Source organism: Lissotriton vulgaris, unplaced genomic scaffold, assembly GCF_964263255.1.
Source record: "Lissotriton vulgaris unplaced genomic scaffold, aLisVul1.2 SCAFFOLD_759, whole genome shotgun sequence".
Classification (NCBI taxonomy): Eukaryota; Metazoa; Chordata; class Amphibia; order Caudata; family Salamandridae; genus Lissotriton; species Lissotriton vulgaris.
In genome coordinates this window covers 554,628-570,293 of record NW_028243518.1, presented here as the reverse complement: position 1 = coordinate 570,293, position 15,666 = coordinate 554,628, and the positions used below count along the sequence as shown (strand labels likewise).

The 15,666-nt window shown below is 50.2% G+C and overlaps 1 protein-coding gene across 4 annotated transcripts in view; it reads left to right on the top strand.

Moving 5' to 3' along the window:
• OGT (O-linked N-acetylglucosamine (GlcNAc) transferase) overlaps positions 1 to 15,666 on the top strand; it is a 513,172-nt gene that overhangs the window by 190,242 nt on the left and 307,264 nt on the right. For 2 of the 4 annotated variants that reach the window (XM_086948604.1, XM_086948602.1), the window contains exons 11-12: positions 4,539 to 4,640; positions 6,611 to 6,790. In XM_086948604.1, the coding sequence (XP_086804730.1) occupies positions 4,539 to 4,640; positions 6,611 to 6,790 (282 nt within the window). Of the gene's footprint in view, positions 1 to 4,538; positions 4,641 to 6,610; positions 6,812 to 15,666 lie in introns of all 4 variants that reach the window. The other 2 variants (XM_086948603.1, XM_086948605.1) reach the window with 1 other exon arrangement.

Below are 15,666 nucleotides of genomic sequence, written 5' to 3'. Positions count from 1 at the left end.
AACAAAACGCACTCTTCCCATTCCACCAAGAGCCCACTCCACCAGAAAGTTGGGGGCCTCTATGGCTTTCCTTGGAAACATTCCCTTAGAGGACATATGTAGAGCAGCCACATGGTCTACCACACACACATTTACTAAGCATTACTGTGTAGACGTGCACTCCAAACAGCAGGCAGCTGTAGGGCAGGCTGTTCTCAAGACACTTTTCCAAACTGCTGCAGCTGGCACGGGCGGCCGCCGCTAATGGAGGGACTGCTGTATATTCTATGCACAGATATGAATTCAGCAGCCCACATGCCTCGAACTGAAAATGCTACTTACCAGTATGCATCTGTTCTTGGCATGTAGGGCTGCTGACATTCATATCGCCCGCCCTCCTCCCCGGCGCCTGTAGCAGCTGCAGTATTCACATATATACTCATAGCATGGTCATCATTCACTGAGTTTCACTCCATCTTGGCCACAATGGCTAAAAACAATCTGGGGGATGGAGTCGATGCCCATGCGCACTGTAGTCCAGGGGAGGAGCCACCTATCTCGTGATACTTCGAAGACTCTTCCAGGACAACAATGTGCAATCATCCGGACCCAACACTAGGCGGTGATCTATGCACAGATATGAATGTCAGCAGCCCTACATGCCAAGAACAGATGCATACTGGTAAGTAGCATATTCCTTCTGTAGTAGGGTTATCTCTGTTTTAGTCATAAGCGCCCTGCCCTCCTCCCCGGTGGAGAGAGATATTCATGTAAGGAATGCTACAGGTCTGGTGTGTTACGCCTTCAAAAAGAACTGAAAGTAAAAGGGACCTGCAGTGCATTCTGGGATACTGTGAAGTTCTGGAAAGTTCTCTTAAAGGCACAGTATCCTGTTCTGAGCCACATAATGGCAGCCTATGGGGCTTGTCTGTCCATGTCTTCCTCTCTATCATTCCAGAGGGTTTTTGCTGCTAAAGCAAGGGAAATCTTGACAGACTTTAAAGTTTGTGGATTTTTTGGTGGAATTTCTAGTTGAAGTACTGGACAGTCTAGCCTGGCCATATAGGCTGCATTATCTGTCTTTAATTCTCTCTTAAGTGTCTGTGCAGTTCTGCATTTTTCGACACCTTAAGAGATTATTTTTGATTGCTCCGGGGTCCACGCACATGGGCGGGACTATTCACTAGATTATGATTATAACAGAGATACCCCCTACTACAGAACTGGAGTTACAGGACAGAAACTACTCCATCCACATCAACCTGTTGGAATTACAAGCATTATGCTTAGCAATAAATGCTTTCCTCCTGTCCTTCAAGGGGAAAGTGGTTCAGAGTCTTACAGATACTGTTGGAAAGTGGGTTATTGGTAACGGCCAATGTAGGTCTGCCACTGGCAATAAGGCCACTAACACATGATAGGACTCAGCATAGGTCTTAGAAAATAATTCCTTTGCTCAACCCTTGGTAAAGTGACTGCGAGCAGACAGGCTTAACTTCAAAGACCGGTATGTAAAGCATTTAAAAACACAATTTCAGTAAATCAAGACACAACAAAAAATAAAAATCCAACACCAATGTATAAGCATAGGTAATATTTTTATCTTTTAAAGGTCACCAAAACGAAAATAATCCACTGTAGGGAACCAGAGATATGAATTTTTAAAGATTAGTCACTTTCTGGTGCTTAGAAACCAACGGTGCCCCTCAAGTCATCTCGTTTTCTCTGTCAGGGACACACCTTTATAAACTGTTCTGAAGAATTCTCACCACTGTAGTGGGCTGCCTTCTTCAGCAAGCGGGGTCCAACTAGAACACCTTCCTGGCGTTCTGCTTGCAGGTCCCAAAGTATCCAACACACAATCCAAGGTTCTGGAATCTCCAAGAGGGTCCTTGAAAGTGTGAAACTTCAATTCCGCAATCCACTTGAACGAAACCCTTACAAATCCACTGGTACTCAGGCTTTGAATTCTTTGTGGGGCTGTCCAGGTGAGCTCTGTTAACATGTAGCTTGCAGGGAGTTCAGCTCTTGAGTCCTTTGGCAGCAAGGTAATCCACAGGGCTGAAGTTTCACTTGGTGCAGTCTCCAGAGGTCAGGCCTTAGAGTTCCTAGCACAGCAAAAATCATCAGCAGGGCACTTCTTGCTTCATTCAGTTTCAAGCAGCAGATCTGGAGGGCTCTGCTCCTCTCATATACGTATTCAAAATTCTCTGGGTCAAGCACCAGGTCACTGGTGAGCAGGGCAACTCCTCATAGTTATGACCACATCCTGGTGAGTGTGGCATTAGTTTGTCCCAGAGTGCATCATTCTCCAAATCCATAATGGCTGATTTTCCAGCAAGGAAGTAAGAGCTGGCTAAACACACCCCCTCCCATCTGCACATACCTTCCTTAAGCCTAGTCCTGGCTCTGGGTCAGACTGTCATAGTGGACTGAAACCCAGGCCTCCCCTCTTGCCTTTGAAGAGCATAGTTCACGACGCCAGCTCCTGGCCTGGCATTCCTATAGAACAGCACACTGCCCTCCCAGCAACCTGGCTAATCCACTTAACTCTGACCAATCCGGCAGACCACTGAAAGGCTGAATTTGGACTTACAAACAAGAAAGTCTCATAACTTATTGTATGTACACTCTAGGAGAAATTTAACAATATAATATTGTTGGATTTACTAATACCATTCTGGGAAGTCTTTGAATGGTCCGGCTAGTCCTCTCCTATCAATATTTATTAATCAATCACTTCCTACCATGTTAACCTATGGGCCATGGGGTTTGCAATAGGGAAAATGACTTCGGCCACTTTTCAAGAACCAGTGCTTATAAAGCCATATTTTTTAGGCATTTCCCTAATTTCTACTGGACCCCCACACCCTGTGCAACTAGGGGAGGCTTGAGGGGTTCTGAATCTGCAGAAATATTGCAGATCATCCTTACCCAATTCTTCCAGCATCAAAGTCGAATTTGAGCATCTCTTTAATAGAATGTGGGGAGTGAAATGTAAAATTTCACTTTACCCAGGCATATAAAAACTAAATTTATATGGGCGTACCTTATAGATAACTGACCCCCCATCCCTGGCATACTTAGGGGTGGCCATGGGGGTCCCGAATTTGCAAAAACATGGTAGATTTTTCATTTTTAAGGGCTACTACACCTAAAGTCGAGTTTGGGCACAATGTAAGGTTTAAAAGCTGTCCTGGCAACCAGTGCTGCTTTTAAACTGACCTCGGGCTTCAGCACTACACACATGCTGGTGCAGAGAATCTGCTGGCCTCTAAACTGCCATGCCCCAGGATACTGGAGACTTCTAGGTAGTTTCAATCACCTGCCCTATTACATACTAGGGGCTTAGGTGGTAGGTCATGCCAATTACAGGGGTACCCCACCATACCATAGTGTACCCTAGTGTATGTTGGGTGTCTTAACTGTATTCTAATGTGCTCCTTTTAGCTTGGCACTGGCCCTGGGCCTGGTTAAACAGAGCCCAGGGTAAGAGTCAGGTACCACTAGTTCCAGTCAGCAAAAAGCTGGGGGGTGCCCAGGGCACAGGATGACTTTGCAACAGATACCACTACCATTTGGTTCTACAACAACCAGAGTTAAGTTGTGTGCCCTGTCACAAGCTACTCTGTCTCTTTGGATCTGGCTGAGTTGTGAGTGCATTTCACTGGTTGTACAACACCGACAGATCTTTAAATGGCAGAGTGAACAAACTCAACCGGTGTTAACTAGATAAGCTCGATTTGGGGCTACAATCCAGGTGCACCGCGCATCTTTCAACAATGTGGATAACCCAATCTCTATCTTTTCGATATCCCCGAGAATGCACAATATTTTTATATTCATTCTTTTACGTTCCCAATGCAGTTCTTTCTGAGATGACTTTCCGTTAGATTGGGGCAGACACTCTTTTATGCCTTCCTGCCTCTAGCTCTCCTTCCCAGAGTTCTGAAGATCAAGAACAAGGGAGCTCAAGTTATGCTAGGGGCTCTGTTAAGGCTAGCAGAGTGTGGAACAAAGAACATCTTTCCTCCTATCCGGTTACCGCTTTGGAAGGGTCTCATGTTTTAGGGCAGGGTCCTATATCTTCATAAAAGTAAACTGCTGGTTACCTTACTCTCGGGGTAGTAAATGTCGGACGGCAAGAAGTCTCCATAAAATCTATGCGTAAGCTGGGAGTAGTTTTTTGTGGAGGCGTTGTAGGCATATCTAGACCCTATCAACCCAGTTACTGACTTCCTGCTTTTTTCCCTTCCGTTGTTCCAGCAAGTTCTTAATGGGGTGACAGTTTAAGGTTATTTGGCCTTTCTATGGTTACCCGATCAGTTATTTGTGTTTAATTATCCTGTTGTGATGAGTTTCTTAAGTGCTGACTCGTATGTTTCCCCAAAAACGTTTTCTGATGCCCTAATGGGATCGGAAACTGGTTCAATCAGTGTGCCAGAGTATTTTCTGTGTAGGTGATATAAATATCTTAAAGAAAAAATGCTTTATTTTCTGTAATTGTACTTCACTTTCTCTGGCTCTAAAATGCTTAATTGTGTTTTGCATTTGTTTAGGATTCAGGAAATATTCCAGAAGCAATTGCTTCATACCGCACTGCTCTTAAACTGAAGCCAGACTTCCCAGATGCCTACTGCAATTTAGCGCACTGCTTGCAGGTGAGGGGTGTTTGCATGTGCAACTGAGTGGGGATATACATACTCAAACATCTAACATTGGATATATTATTTGGTTTATAACTTGAGCCTTTCTGAAGTCTTTCCTTTAGTCTGGGACAAAGGAGTGAAAGATAAAGGACGCTGGCATGTTATATATGTATGTTTAAGTAAAAAGTGTCTATTGACTGTCGTTTGGATTGAATTAGATTTGGGAACCATGAGCATTTAAATTGGATTATTTTATGGGGTTTTGAAAGTGAGTTGAATCAATGGACTCTAAATGTGTAATGTTGTTCTTAGGGGAATGCCATTGCTAGTTACATATGTGCAATATTGATTGTAAATGCAAGATGCATTACGCCGACGTGGTTGGAGCCCTTGAATAATGCAAGTTGTTAAGGACATTTGAAAGATTTGTTTCTGCCAGTTTTGTTATGCCATGAGACTAGGGAAATGAAGGTGTCACACATGGTATGCCCTCCATAAACACGTGGTTCGTATTTTAAGACGATAGCAGCATGTTCATAGAGTAAAGAGGACAAACAATTCACCAGGTGTAGAAAGCTGGCTCCCTGTATAGTATACCAAAAAGAGCTAAGCCGTTTATGAGAAAGTGCCCTCTTTCTACATGGTTTTCCCCAGTTTTTGCTTTGCCGAACTGCTTATGTACTTTGAGTGTGTGCTGGGCTCCTGTCAATCAGGTTTCCAGGGCCTTTGTTATTTCTCTAAAACTGCATTGGAGAACAAACCCAGTTGGCATCGCTGGCCACAGGTCAGACTCTTGTAATTGGTACCACACGTCCTCAGGGCACTGTGACCAAGGAATACCTCTAAGCCTTTGAAGCTTACCCTTCATGGACCCTAACCATTCTGGGGGAGGAGGCTTGGCACTTCGTCCCAGGATGTGCATTATTTCAGACCCTCGAGAGGAGCAGGCTCTCGACCCAGGGGTCTAGAAACCTGTCTAATGGTGGCAGCTGAAAGCAGCCACTCTGCCTGGACACTAGTGTGAGGTCATTTTTTAGGGGTCATCTTTAAGATGCCCTCTGTGTGCATTTTTTATTAAATTCCACACTGGCATGTGTGTGGGTTTAATGTGCTGAGAAGTTTGATACCAAACTTCTCAGTGCTGCCATTATGGGGCTGTGGCGTTCGTAATGATAAACTCTCAGCACCATATACTCTTTATGGCAGCACTGCACTTACAACGGCTAAGGATTGGCTTAGACAATGTAGGGGTGTAGGGCTAATGCACCTGCACCCTCGCCACTGGTAGAGTGCACCCAGCTAGAGGGGTGACTGATCTATGCCAGGGCAGGTGGTTATAGGCATGGCACACAGGGGTGTGTGCCATGTCGAGACTTCACTTTGCATCAAAACATGCAGCCTGCAAAGGCAGTGTGTGTGTGTCAGGGTGGAGGGCCTCTGAGGGTGGCACAATAAGTGCTGCAGCTCTTACATGTCTTCCCTGGTCACAGTGCCCTGGGTACCTGTGGTACCATTTACCAGCGGTTGACCTGTGGCCAGAGAGTGCCAATTGGATTTTGGCCTTTACCACAGTTTTAGGGAAAGAACACAGGCCCTGGGTACCCGATTGGCAGGAGCCCAGGGCACTCTCGGTCAAATTATATCAGCAGCTCAGCAACAATTTGGAGCAACCATGCAGAAACGGGGCCCTTTTTCACAGTAGGTCACTTCACACCATAATACACCCAGTTTCCTCACAAGAATCATTAACAAACTACCTGAAAGTAGATTTTGATTTTTTTTTCTCTCCAAATAAGCCATTTTTTATCTTGTTGTAAATTGACGGCAGATGGTAATCTCTTGTCATTCTTTGGTGGCTTCTTCTATCCTTTGAAGCAGGGCTGCACAAGAGTCCTTCCCTGCCGAATGTTCTCCTCTTCTTTCATTGTTTTATGTGCACTTCAGTGTCAGATTTGGGCACTAAGTTTTGTTTGCTCCTTTAGATTGTATGCGATTGGACTGATTATGATGAACGAATGAAGAAGCTGGTCAGTATTGTTGCTGACCAGTTGGAGAAGAATCGACTGCCATCTGTCCATCCGCACCACAGCATGCTCTACCCACTTTCTCATGCTTTCCGAAAGGCCATTGCAGAAAGACATGGAAACCTGTGTTTGGACAAGGTAACATCTGAGCGTACAAAGGTATACTTTAACGATAGGCACCTGCTTAACTGCACAGTGGATAGCATCTGAAGGAATGTTTGCATGCCTAGGTATCCAAGTCTTGTGAAAGTAGTGTAATGGCATAAAATGTCTGAATAGGCCTGCAGCTAGTGTATTTGAACTGTGTTCTATTGCTGGCATGATTTTCACAGACACCTTACTAAAGTTCTGCAGCAAATATTGGAATTTACTTGACAATGCTATATCTTAAACAACAAAAAAAGAGAGGTCTAATCTGGTCAAGCACACGGCTACCAGAGATATGGAGCAAAAAGATAAGTGGATGGTATTGATCACAGTCACTCTATTTGAGTAGGAAAGCCCTCACACACCGACCTGGTCAGTGTCATGCTTCATCATCGGGCCCCACCGAAGAGACCGAGTGTCTCTTCGGTGTGCTGCGACGCCAGAAAGACTGCGGAGCTGGTTGTGTGGGGAGGATGTGTTGTGAAAATTCTCAAATTAAAAGTGACTAATAGGGTATCAAAAAAACTTTAATGAGTGATCCCTAAGACACGTGTAAGTGGTATATGTGTCTGAATTTAATAGCCAAGGTTATTAGGATTTTGTTTAAATTCAGCCACACAACCAGCTCCGCAGTCTTTCTGGCGTCGCAGCACACCGAAGAGACACTCGGTCTCTTTGGTGGGGCCCGATGATGAAGCATGACACTGACCAGGTCGGTGTGTGAGGGCTTTCCTACTCAAATAGAGTGACTGTGATCCCACTCAAATAGAGTGACTGTGATCAATACCATCCACTTATCTTTTTGCTCCATATCTCTGGTAGCCGTGTGCTTGACCAGATTAGACCTCTCTTTTTTTGTTGTTTGACATTTAACCGGGGACTAAGAGTGTCTTTGACTCTCCCTACCTCTCTCCTTGTTGATATATAATGCTATATCTTAGTCAGTTGTTAATCTATCCTGACACACTCCTAACTGCAGAATCTTCACTTTTTAAATACTCCCTCGGACTCAATCCTATGCATTTGCAGCTGTGTGCAGTGGCAGGTGACTCAGGCTTATCAGTTCTGCGCCTGATGTGACCGGTTCGGGCCGATATAGATGCCACCCATACATGCAAAAACAATTGATGGACAGAATGCAGAACAATGCCATACATTCACCCCCGTACAGAAATCTGGGCCTAAATCCATCGTTTTTTTGCACGCCATCCCAGTTCAGACATGGCCATATGCAAATCAGCCTTGACCCTGTCCCTCATGGGAACAGTCCAGCCCGAACTGCCAAGCCATGTCTTTCCTGGACCGGAATCAAGCATCCTAGGACCGGTTTCTGGCTATCAGCCGTCTTCAGCCAGGATAGCTTGACTCCAGTGGTGTGGAGAGCATGGGACTCACGTTTGAGCATACCCAGCCCACTCGGGGTGACAAATGCAAAAACAACAATGCTCAATGGGATGGGTCCTAGGATGCTTGATTTGCATATGGCCATGTCTGAACTGGGGTGGTGTGGAGTGCAAAAAAAGATGGATTTCGGCCCAGATCTCTGTACTGGGGTGAATGTATGACATTGTTCTGCATTCTGTCCATCAACTGTTGTTTTTGCACCCATACATGCTGACATCAGATATTTTCTGCGCCAGCACACCATGAAACCATTTTTTTTTTTTTTTTTTTTTAAAGATTTTTATTGCATCACCAATATAAATGTACAGACAAGATATTCAGCAAAAGTAGTATGACATGGACCAGTTCAATTGGCGATATTCGTGTTTCGTCCTGGGGGCTTCCCCCGCTAGTGATGCGGGTGGCTTCATCTCCGTCTCGGTCTCGTACTTCTTACATTGTCTGACCGCTTCATTTTGCACATAACCCTGGAATGCTTTTGTGGTTTTCGCCCCTCCCCCTCCTCAAATTTCGGTACCCCAACATCCCTCCAAACCAGCTTCCTACCCTCCCTCCCCCGTGGTCGCGCTGCGCTTGAGTAACCATGTATCAGTGCTTGGTGTGTTGCAGGAGGAAGCAAACAATCGCTAAGGTGTGTTCTCCTGTATAGTGTTAGGGTCTGCTCCGGCTAGTTCGCTCTCGCCTTCCTGCCCCTCATCGTCCACATCCCTGAGCGCCTGCACCATCACCTCCCATGCTGTCGCCCTTTCTAGCGCTTTCTCATCATTCGACCTCCAGGCCATCTGGTATCGTAGGGTACTATCACACGCGGCCCATCTCAGACACTCCCCATACCATCTTTTATACGTGGGCCCCACTCTGGACTTCCAATTTCGTGTGATCTCCCGCTTGGCCAAGATAAGCCCTAAGTCTATAAATTTACTCGACATCGTATTTCTAGGTGTGTGCGGGAACCAGTGAAGGATGCCAACTGCTTTAGTATACTGGATATCCCGGTCCGTCGCACCGTTAAGGGCCCGCCCAACTTCCTGCCAATAGTCGCCTAAAGAAGGGCAATCCCACAGCATATGACACAGATCCGCCCCCGCTGTATTACATCTGGGGCAAGCAGCGTCGGCCGCCCCAAAGTACTGTTGGATTTTCCCGGGCGTGAGGTATGCCCTGTGGATAACATAAAAGTGGATCAATTGGAACCTGGCATTCCTCGAGCTCTTCCGCGCCCTCCTCAGCAGTTGGCCCCAGGTCGTGTCTGGTATCTCCACCTGGAGGTCCAGCTCCCACTTGGCCTTCAGGGCTGCCAAAGGTTGCAAGGCCTCCCGCTGCATCCTCGAGTACAGGCATGTGACGGCCTTAAAGGTCCCCGCCGCCATCATGGCGTACTGGCAGGCCATCGAGGTACCTGGTTCCTGCAGCCCTTCCCCCCAGTGGGCTCGCATGGCGCCTGTGACTGCCGCGTGCAGCAGATAGTCACCCCTCGGTAGGTCAAATCTCTCTTGCAGGTCCCGAAACGGCAGCAACACCCCATCTTCGTAGAGGTCACCCAGCACGTGTATTCCCGCCTCCTCCCACCCTAGCAAGCGTGACCAGTCACCTCCATGTGGGAGGGCAGTGACCATCCCCAGCGGTATTTCGGGGGCGTACATAAGGCGGACACCCGCCCGCTTACGGGCTCGGTCCCAACATAGACGGAAAGACTGCTCCTCGACCGTCAGGTCTCCCACTCGGAGTTTCCGGTGTAGCGTGATATAAGCCAGAACGTGTCGCGGGGTGCCTTCGACTCTCGCGTCCTCGGGGCCTCTATATACTCTCGCCACCTCCTGAGTAAAAGTCTGCAGCTGGGCAGCGAGGTAATATCCCTCGAAGTCCGGCACTGCCATGCCTCCCTCATCTTTGGGGCGTAACAGCGTGTCGAGCGCTATGCGTCTCCTACCCGTGCCCCACAGGAACGCTATGATCAGTGACCTCAGGCGTTTGAAAACCGAACTCGGGATCCATACCGGCAGTGTCCTAAAATAGTACAAAAGCCTGGGCAGGGCTATCATTTTAAGCAGGGAAATTCTACCAGCCAGAGAGAGCGGTAGGGTCGCCCAGAAGTCCATAGATCCACGCAGGGCGTTAATACAGCGTGTTACGTTGCCATCCAGCAGGTCGGACGGGGTGTGGTAAACATAGACCCCTAGATAATGGAGGCAGCGCGGCTCCCACCGGAGTTCCTGAGCAGTGAGTGGGCACGGCTCCCCCGGCCTCAGGGGAAACAGACAGGATTTAGGCCAGTTGACCTTCAGGCCCGATAACCTACCGAACTGCTCCAGTAGCCTCCGCGCCCCCTGTAGTTCGGCGCCGGCATTGGCCAAAAACATCAACAGGTCATCCGCATAAAGGGAGATGAGGTGCGGCCTCCCCCTAAAAGGCAAACCTGCGTAGTGGCGGCCCAGTCTGGCTACCGCAGCGAAGGGTTCCATCGCTAACGCAAACAGTAGCGGGGATAGGGAACAACCCTGTCTAGTTCCACGCCTGATCGGGTATTGTCTCGAGATCAGCGCACCCACCCGGACCCTCGCTACCGCCTCAGTGTAGAGGACCTTGGTCCACTGTATATATCCGTCTCCCAACCCGAAGCGACGCATCACCTCATACAGGTATCCCCATTCGAGGCTGTCAAATGCCTTCTCAATGTCGATGGACAGGACAAATGGGGAGACGGTATCTGGCCAGTCCACACCCATCAGTCTCGTGAGTCTACGGATGTTATGAGTGGTGTTGCGTGTCGGTATGAAACCGCACTGGTCACCATGAACCAGGCTCGTCATGTGCACTAGCAGTCTGTTGGCCAGAATTTTACTGAGGATTTTATAATCCGTCGTCAACATAGATAACGGACGGTACGAGGACAGCGCCGTACCCTCTCTGCCCTTCTTCAAGAGTGGGATCATAAGGGCCTCGCACATAGAGCCCGGGAGTCGGCCCTTCTCCTGCGCCTCATTGTATACCTCGCGCAGCCGCGGAGCAAGATGCTCTAGGTATTTGCCATAAAATTCGATCGGTAGACCGTCAAGGCCCGGGGTCTTGTTTCTAGCCATCTGTTTTACAGCGCAACCTATTTCTCCGAGGGAGATGGGCCGCCCTAACTCTTCTGCCTCCGAGTCCTCCACGCGCGGCAACTCTAGCCCGTCCAGGAACTCCTCAAGCTCCTCCGTCCCTCCCGTATCACCACTCAGATAGAGCCCTTCATAATAGGCTCGGAACTTGTTCAGGATCCCGGGTTGGGAGTGGCAAGGCTCCTCCCCTGGCTCCTGGATCCTCATGATCGGCCCTCCCCCCCGGATAGGGTTAGCAAGCCAAGCCAACATCGCCCCCGCCTTATCACCTTCCGCATGCGCCCTCGTCACGTACGCCTTGTGGTCGAAGCTACGCAGCCGCTCTAGCTCTACCGCCAGCCCCTCCCGCGCCCCACTAAGCCCCTCCTGCAGTTCTGGGTGATTCGGGCGCCTCTTCTCAAGATCCCTCAGCCGTGTCTCAGCCTTATCTAAATCATCCAACAAAGTCTTCCGTGCCCCTGCCGTGTGCCCAATACAGTGTCCCCGCACCACCACCTTGAAAGCATCCCATTCAACCGCCCTCGTGGAAGCCGAGCCACTGTTCTCCTCAAAATACCTCTCGATACGTTCACTCAGGGCCTCCCTGAACAACAAGTCGTCCAGGGTGTCAGGTTGCAGGCGCCATGTTGGCACGCAGTTAACAGTCACCATCCATTCCAGAGACATCAACAAGGGGTTGTGGTCCGATATTGTCCTTGCCAAGTATTCCGCCCCTCCCACCGCAGGGAGCACACATTCCGAACAAAGAAACGCATCCAGCCTTACATGTAAATCATGCAGGTGCGAGTGAAAGGAGTAGTCCCTAGTGGTGGGGTGCAACGCCCTCCATGCATCCGTGAGGGCCCAGCTCTCCTGCCATTCTAATCTACGCTTGGCGATCCTATGTGCTGGGGACGCGCGTAGCGGGGGGTGGGACCTATCTAGTAGCACATCCTCAACCGAGTTGAAGTCCCCCCCCAGGAGGACCGGTCCTGCCAAGTAACCCGCCAATTTGCCCGAGACATTAGACAAGAAAGCGGGCAGGTCTACATTAGGAGCATATACATTGCAGAGCGATATCATCCTGCCTCTCAGCCTTCCTTCCACCGCCACATATCTGCCCTCTGGGTCTATCGACGACTTCGAAACCTGGAAGGGGACCCCCGCCCGTATCCAAATCAATGTCCCCCTCGCAAATGCCGAAAATGTCGTGTAGAACAACTGCCCCCTCCAGCGCCTTTGTAGAGCCGCCCCTTCCTGCTTATTGAGGTGCGTCTCCTGCAGGAACGCTATGTGAACCCCCCTACGCTTGAGGTACGCCTGAACCTTATGTCTGCGCGTCATGGACTGCATGCCCCGCACATTCCAGGTCACACATTTCAACGCTCCAGTACTAGCCATTCCCCCCTACACAACCGGACCATATAGCAAAGAACAGTGTTCGCCTAAGTCTCGCGACCACGGGCCCTCCCCCCCACCCTCTCCAAACAGGAAGCCAAACCCCTCCAACAACTACAACCCCTTGAGCAACCCAAACTGCTCGCAACTCCCACCCCCCCAGGACAGGCCCCCCCGCAACTGGAAGTACCCCCATCCAAACCAACACTCCCGACCACCCCTCAAGGAAAGGTGGTAATATTCGCAGTCCCCACTGCGACGACCTTAGGGGCCAGTAAGGCGCGGCTCAGTGCTATAAGACCTCCGACAAATCAGCCCCGCGCGCTCCACCCCACAATCCCCACATTACAGATCCCCAAAACCTCAGTCAATATCATTCCACTGCTGTGGGTCCATCGCCCCGGTGTCCAACCAGCGAGTCCATTCCGCCAAACCAGTTCAACACGCCTCCAGTATCTCTCCCGAGGTCTGCGGCGTCACAATAGGGCCCCGGGCTCCACCAAATTCCGATAGACCTGTCTCTGAGCCCGTTCCCGGGGCCTCCGAATCCGTGCCCTTCCCAGACTGAGTCCTGGCGGCTCTAGATAAGTCCACCACCGCCTGTAGGGCCGCCTGCCTCTCTGCCTCCGTCTGCGACATCGAGGGTTTCCCGGTCCTCCTGCGATTCTTTCTGATCCGTTGGGACTGCCTGATCGGCTTTTCCACCTTGGCCTCTTCCTCCCTGGTCTTAGCACCGTCCGTTCCTGCCTTATAAGTGTCCCACCAGTCCCATGCATCCGCGGAAGTCGTGAAGAATAAAGACTTTTCGTCCACCACCACTCTTAGCTTGGCAGGAAACAACAGGGAGTACTTGATGCCTTCCTGGCGGAGCTCTCGCTTGAGGGACAAGAAGTTTGCCCGAAGCCGCTGAGTCTCAAACGTGTAGTCCGGGAACATGGTGACTCTGTTGTTTTCCACTTGAAAGGGCCCTGCCTCTCTCGCCCTCTGTAAAAGCCAGTCTCTGTCCCGGTAATGGAGCAACTTGAACACCACCGGGCGAGGAGGAAGGCCCAAGGCAGGCGGACGCGCCGGAACTCTATGTGCCCGCTCTAGGGAGAAGAAGGGGGACAGACCTTCAGGTGCCACCTCCGTCCGCAGCCAGTTATCCAAGTAGCCCACCATGTCGTCGCCTTCAATTTTCTCCGGCAGGCCCACTAGGCGTACGTTGTTGCGCCTGTTCCTGTTTTCTGCATCCTCGGCCCTCCTTTCCAGTACCTTCAGACGGTCCATCACGTCGGCCATCTGGGCCTTCACCGTTGCCTGGGCCGGGGCTAAGTCCTTAACCGTGGTCTCCACGGATTTCACCCTGTCCTTGAGTTTATCATGGTCGGCCTTCAGGAGGCCCAAGCCCGTTGCCACCTGAGCTATATCTTGCTGCAGGGCATCCTTTGTGGTGGCGATGGCTTCCAGGATACGATCCTGCATCCGCTGTAACGCCGCTTGGTCTCTCTCCGCTCCTTCCGCCGCCTCAGTGTCGGTCGCGCCATCTCCCTTCCCCTTCGGCTTCCCCATCTGGGCCGGGATGGGCGGTGATCCTCAAATGTGTTCCTGGTCGCCCTCCGAGCGTCGCCGGGCACCGTCCCCCGGCCGGGTTCTCAGGCCCAGAAATGTCACCAAGAGGCAGGAAGCACCGAGCGGTCGTGGCCCGGCCAGCGCCAGTTGCGCCTGAGATCCGGGGTCCTCGTCTCCGAGTCACTGTCGCACCGTTGTCGCCCCAATCAGGAGACGGTCCTCAACCACCGCCCAAGGGCGCGCCCAAAGTTCTTCCAGCACCTGGGGAGAGGCGCGACGCGGCCGCCAGCACCCCTAGCGTGTCCGGGAGCGGTCTTCAGTGGGTCTCCGGGCAGATGTCTCCGTCACAAGCAGTCTCATGCCACCGCTGCCATTTTGGGGTCCGCGACTTCTCGGCCGAGTTCAGCTTTCAAAGTTAAGATACTGCTGCGGGAAGGCTCGGTGTCGTTCTCCGCGGGTCCCGGACCCTCCGCAGTACCGTCTAGTACCGGATAATGTCCTTTATCTCGGGGTTCGAATGAATTTTCAGGATATTTTCCGGGATCGGGCACGGAGCTCCGAGCTCACGCTGCCTACCTCCTCGGCATCCAAGCCACGCCCCTTCAGCACACCATGAAACCATGATACCACTCATGTCTCATTGAAAGACTTCATCAAAGAATTTTACTTAAGCAGTGCACATTGGAATATGTGGCCTTCCTAATCTATAGGCTTTAAACTCTGTGGGAATGTTTCAAACAAATTTGTTTGACTGCTTCACGTGATTTGCCTGGGGTCGTACTGCAATTCTAACGTATGCAGTGAATGTGTTTTGATGAAACTCAAGGCCATTTGAGACAGAGAAGCAAAGCTCTTCTTGCCAAAGCACAGCAAGACCACATGCCATGATCATTCGAGGTCTAAAGGTAGGACCTGTTCCAGTGACAGGTCTTTACGATCTAAATCCACAGACAAAAACAAGAAGTTGAAAAATTACAAGCAAGACTCTGCCCCTTCCTGCCTCTCTCTATCCCACGATAAGGGCATCATTGTGCCTCTGTTGTGCTCCAGAAGTCACTACTCTGGAGTCTATTCTGACCCTTTTTCCGTGGCAACCAGAATTTCTGCACAGCAGCAAATTGAGGACTTTAGCAAAACTCTCACTGGTGCTCCTGTGGGCCTCAAGGTCTCCCAACTGGGCCACTGCCGATGTATCTGCCCTTGGCTCCATTAGAGACCTCTGGATCCACTCAGGGCTTAGGTCTGACTTCGGTACCAGTTCTCTTCTTGACTCCACAAGAGTCTGCTTGATTTTGATGTAGTTCCAAATGTAGTGCACGCTGTTCTGCCAAGCAGGTCCCCTGTACCATTGCTTCTTCCCTAAAAACAATGCCCCAATTGGTAAGTCTTCCTCCTAGAAGTCCCTAGTAAATGGTATCCTGGGTACTTTGGGCCTGG